General features: G+C 29.3%; 1 protein-coding gene across 1 annotated transcript; it reads right to left on the bottom strand.

The window, feature by feature from the left end:
* Positions 1-3,485: 3,485 nt before the first annotated feature.
* Positions 3,486-5,239, bottom strand: LOC110790821 (two-component response regulator ORR9). Its single transcript, XM_021995590.2, has 5 exons — positions 5,105-5,239; positions 4,523-4,614; positions 4,279-4,356; positions 4,024-4,094; positions 3,486-3,884 (listed from the first exon to the last, which is right to left on the bottom strand). The coding sequence occupies exons 1-5, from the start codon at positions 5,199-5,201 to the stop codon at positions 3,728-3,730; spliced, it is 495 nt and encodes a 164-aa protein (XP_021851282.1). The 5' UTR covers positions 5,202-5,239; the 3' UTR covers positions 3,486-3,727.
* Between the last annotated feature and the right edge of the window lie 764 nt (positions 5,240-6,003).

Here is a 6,003-nt window from a genome sequence, read left to right on the forward strand (position 1 = left end):
ATTTTCAACACCCGATAAGTGAAAATATATTTCTCTCTTCTTTCTGAAACGACACGAAGGGAGTATATCGATCTCTTTCGTTGATCTTACAATAATCAATAATATATAAGATCATTTGACACTCCGTGAGAAGACCAAAGTGTTAAATTGCATGTGTACAAAATCACCCTATACACTTAGCTAGGAACATTTTATATGTGGCTCTTCATTCATATGATGACTAATTAATGTTTGTTGAATTACTCACTTACTCACTTACAACGCTAGTACCACGAAGGAGCTAATGCCCTTTGACTTACCAACATTGCTATATAAATAGGGACAAAATCTTATCTTAAGAAAACTACTCCGTATCATTTTAATTAAACCCATGATGAAGAAGTCGTAACTTATAGGCACATTATTAATACTTTGACTAGTAAATAGTATGCGTTGTTAATTTGTTTAGGCATGTCAAACCATATCTTTGGCAAAATCTTTGCTACCCTATTGTAAGTTTTTTATCAATTAAACATTTGAATGATTTCTCGAGGTTCATTGTACAAAATCTTATCCACCCAGTTGTAAGTTTTATAAATGTATTTTTTGAATGAATTCTTGAGGTGCATTGTACCCCTTTGAGGAGAAGCAATGTCAAGATTGAATTCACTAATTTATTTACAAAATATTGAGTATGTGTAGACAATTTCTATTATGGAACCAGTCTTTAACGTACCAATATACGGATATTATATGTATTTTGTACATATTCTTTTAAAAGATCGTTTGACAGTTAATTAAGTATGACACTATTTAATTGGAGATTAACTGTATATTCCATATACTTACTACGAACTTACGAAGTACATCCTTCTAATTAATGTATTTTAATTTCAAAACTATTTATTAATTCATTAACTTTTTCTTTTAAATCATTTGGGTTGAATTTCATTCAAGAGTTGTCTCAATTATTTCTTAAGAAAATATGGGAGTAAAGAGGATTAATTGGCTTGTGTTTCAAGATTAAGTTTTCTAAAAGGTTTTATACGAAGTGGATATGAATTTTGCTGTAAGTGAAAATATGCATTGTAATTTTGTATAGTGGATTTTAGACCCAAAATGCTTAAAAAAACCAAAAAATAAAGAAAAGAAGTAAGTTATGTTCATGAAGAGATAAAGGAATGCTTGGGGTCTAAATTTTTAGCTTTTCACCTTTTGGGTCTAAGTGTTTTACTTAGCTTTCACCTTTTGGAGTCAAGGGTCAATTTACTATTAACTTAACTCCCTTTTACTCACTTTTAAACATACTTCAAATAGGAAGATCATTAAAATTTATTTTAATTTCCAAACAAATTAAAGTATATACTAAATATATAATCTTTGGACACATTTAACAACTTGTTCCCCTAAAAAATGATACTTCGTATAAGTATTTACACTAATATAAACCTGGTCCACGTTAACTTAGTGTGGATCAGGGCAGTGGCGGACCTTGAACGGTTTTATGAGGGGGGCCGGTAGAGAAAAATTAAGCATTATACTATGTAATTATACAATTATACACAAATTTTAGGGGGGGCCGTAACTAAAAATACACTACAAAATTTTTCGGCTGGGGTGGGCCTGGATCAGGGCAACAGAGTAATTTGTATGGACAATATGTGTAATTGTACGTCACGTGACAGTTATTTTGTGATTTTAAATAGTAAATATATGCGTATTACAGTAACTATGTTTTTTAAAGAGTTACTATGTGTTTTGTAGAGTTTCAATGCGATTTTTGTCTAGCCCACTTTATATACGGTTCAAACTTTTTTATTTTTCAAAATTTCAGATCTGCATTCTGTTCATTTCTCTTTCATTTCTCTCTCTTCATTTTCTCTCTATACTTTTCAAAGTTTAGCCCAAATTTCTAGGTTTTGTTCGATTTTCTTCGTAATTATCTTATAATTCGTATAATTTGATCTGATGAGTAAAAATTGGAGGAAGTAGCAGATCAATAAGGAGGTTCGTCATTGTCGAAACCGAATCAAAGAATTTGTGCTCGTCTACAAAACTTCACAAGAATTTTTAGAGATCACATCTCGGTTTGTTGTTTTTTAGAGAATTTTAATTCTATTTTTATTTAAAATTGAAAATATTTGTTGTTTTGGAGAAGTTAATGTTTGTGTTTTGCCGAAATAACGTTTTCACTTCGCGAATTCGATTAGTGACTTCACGATTATAAATAGTAACTATATGAGTAATACAGTAACTATATGGTTTAAAGAGGTACTATGTAATTTTAATGGTTACTATATGAGTACAATAGTTACTATGTTATTTTAATGGTTACTATATGTGTACAATAGTTACTATATGTGTACAATAGTTATTATTTTGTTGAGTGATTTGATATGTTTGTTGTTTTGTTGAAATTAGGGTTAGTGTTTCACATAGTTAGTATATAAATGATATAGTTACCTTTAATTTATGTTGCGAAATAGTGTTTTTAATAGTAACTGGAATGTTCGTTGTGTTTATGTTAGTAGTAGTTTTTAGACCCCTTAGTTAAAAAAAGAATTTCTTTTTTCGAGGGAACCTTAGTTAAGAAAAATAGCTTTCTTAAATCTTGACTCTTTATTTTTATGGATCAATATTATTCATTCATATGTTTAACCGACTTGACTACAAACTTGCAAAATGTAAAAAAAAGAATTGATTTAAAGTTATAATTAAAAACGATTTGTAACTTTTTCCTATTGGAATTTGTTTTGATGGATGTTGTACAAGAACCCTACCTCAAAACTAAATAAATCTCCATTAAATTTGTATGATTTTTTTTTCCAAATGAGTCACAAAGGCAATAAAAAAATGCAAATACAGAAAGACGGTCAAATTAGAGGCTTATCATACATAGACAACCAATCGTAACCACCTGTCTAAGACCTTGATAGATTTTTTATCAATAAATAATATAGAAAATCTTTTGTTACTCTTTATTAACAATAACCATATGAAATTAAATGAGTATTGTATTATGAAAGTTATGCAACCAAAAAAAACGAAAAAGGAAATTCGTCGAAAAAGACTACTCGATGAAATAAGGCTTCACCATATATTATTTTTAACAAGGGAAAAGGTTAGCAATGGATAGAGCTATTATTTTAGATATATTTTTGAGGGGAATAGGTTGTTAAATATGTTCCAAAGATTATATATTTAGTATATACTTTTAGTTTTTTTGGAAATTAAAATAAATTTTAATAATCTTCCTATTTAAAGTATGGTTAAAAGTGAGTTAAAGGTGAGTTAAGTTAATACAGAGTAGTAAATTTTGTTAGACCCAAAAGGTGAAAGAAAAAAACTTTGACCCTAAAAGGTAAAAAAGCTAAAAATTTAGACCCCGGACACATTGTCTTATCTTGGTTTTGTTATTGAAGCATGAAATATAAGTTTCAAAATACGAGTAGTATCGATGGTTTCAAATTAAAGGGGAAAGAGTTAGAAAAAATGTCGACAAAACTTGAATTCATAATTCAATTCAATTATTACTTGATTCCTACTTCATACAAGTTGTTGCCTTGGCTACTCAGTACTCACTAAAACTTCCATACCTTAAATACAAATATAAAAGTGGACATGGTCCTATTGTAATGTAGTAGTAAAAGTTAGAATATCTTGTATTTCAATCAATAAAATAAAAAATCATGTAGATTTTTTGTAGAGTGAACTGTGAACATGATCATGGATTTTGATATTGTTCTAATTAGAAAACTTCATCATGAATCTCATAGCTTGATATTTTGTTGTCCAGTGAATATTGAACCTTCGATTTGCTCCTAATCAAGTGTGGTTTAAGCTTATCAACATCTGATAACCTAACTGGCTTTAGGAAAAACTCTTCTGCTCCTTCCTCTAAGCATCTGCATCGTATATATGCATGTATTACTAGTCAGTACTCTGTGCTAATGCATATGGAAGTTTAATTTAGAAAATTGTTTCTCTTTATTTTTTTTGGTCATAAATATTTCTTGGAAATGAAATGGAAAGTTCAAATATTACCTGTTTATTCTAGCAGGAATATTTTCAGAGGACATGATAACAACTGGTATATCTTTAAGACTTTCAGATTCCTACAAAATCAAAATCAAAATCAAAATCAAAATCAAAATCAAAATCAAAATCAAAATATAATATCTCAGATTGAAGCAAATCATCTGGATCAGCTTAAATATAATATCGTAGGGTACAAAAAACCATGCAAATTAATTGGTTAATAAAATCTCATTGGAAATATCATATATGTACTACGTATACCTTGATTTTCCGAAGGAGATCATAACCGGTCATTCCAGGCATACAATAATCGGTTATTATCAAATTCACCTCCGCATCCTAGAAAAATTATGCTTCGTTAAAATAGTCATCTATTAATCCCGTAAAAAAAAATGTTTAATCAAAGATGGCTAACGGAAATTTTAAAAAATAATGTAATTATTGTTAGTGAAGAAATACTTAATATTTCTCAAAAAAAAAAAATTGAAAAAAGAAGAAATATTACTTGATGATGGTCATGGTGATGAGAGTCCCTTGTTTCATTTCCTTGTAAACCCAATAATTCTAAAGCTTTGGTGCCTGAATCCACTGCAGTTACTGCGCGCATGCAACCAAACATATGGTAATGCATTCCAGCAAGTGGTCTTATATACGTGAAAACAACAACAATTTTATTGCGCTTATTTTTTTTTTTTTACTTGTATCACTTGCACCGACACACTTGTCAATGCATCATTTGAGAGTTAAATATTTTTAATTTTTTTTGTAAAAAGTAGATACTACAAAAATATGTATTGTGATTAATCTAAAAACAATTACATCATAACATTTTATTACTATATATTGGTAAAAATTCATGTCCAATTAATACAAGAAAAAACGGAGAGAGTAACTTATTTTTGAGTTTGCATTTAACCATATTTTAAAATTTCACATAAAAATAATGGCCAAGATTTCAAACTCTAACCTCTTGTTCGGTACAAGTAAATTCAAGTACTATGCCACAATGATTATTTTTAGTTATATTAAAGATTTAAGAAGTAATAATAAATTAAAAAAAGAGGGGAATGCAAAATGATAAACTCACCATGGAAAGAGGAAGTGGTAAGGAGCCTTTCAATGAGCTTTCTATCAACGATGCTATCATCCACAGCAAGAACATGAAATTGAGTATCGACAGCCATGCTCGACGATTGAAGATTCAAAGAAAGAAATAAACAAAAAAAAGTTTAATTAATTAAGAAAAGCTCGACAACTTAATTAGTGTATAGGATGACCTTTGAGGAAGGCGGTGTTTCGTCGTGTATATATATGCAAACGTGTGATGGATCTTAACAATACGTTTGGAAGAAGATATGGGACAAGAAGATATTATTGGTGTGAATCTCCTCTGATTTTTTCTTATTCATTTTCATAATATACAAATTATACTAACAAAGAAGCTTCTTGCTTTCTTTCCAATTTCAATTATTTTTATAATACAAATTATTATGATCTTTTTGTGATTATTTTGACTCTTTGATACAAGATTTAGGCCATTGTAGTTAGCTTAATTGTGATCTTAAGGGCTTCTTATGAAAATAATTCTAAAGGGCTAATACAAGATCATATATATTTTTATATTATTCTCTTATTGTGGGCTCTATATATATAATCATGGGTGATCAAGAAGATACATGTCCTTTGCAATCTTCATGGTTTGATTCTTAAAATTCGTGATCACCTAACTAGCAATATCATGACAACTTCCACTTCATATCTTTTTGACAGAAAATTCATTGAGTCAAATTACTAGTGTAGTATTGGCACCAAAATGTAACTCGTTCTTTTACGCACAAATGAAGATTCATATTCTAATTACCGGTCGTAGCCTAAATATCGTTCTTTACCAAAAATGGGTATATATAACACCAAAAATTTGCAACCCAAAAACCACCCTTAGGCTTTATTTGGTTGGGAAGAATTGGAAGGAAAAGAAAAGAAAGG

Source organism: Spinacia oleracea, chromosome 1 (assembly GCF_020520425.1).
Source record: "Spinacia oleracea cultivar Varoflay chromosome 1, BTI_SOV_V1, whole genome shotgun sequence".
Taxonomy (NCBI): Eukaryota; Viridiplantae; Streptophyta; class Magnoliopsida; order Caryophyllales; family Amaranthaceae; genus Spinacia; species Spinacia oleracea.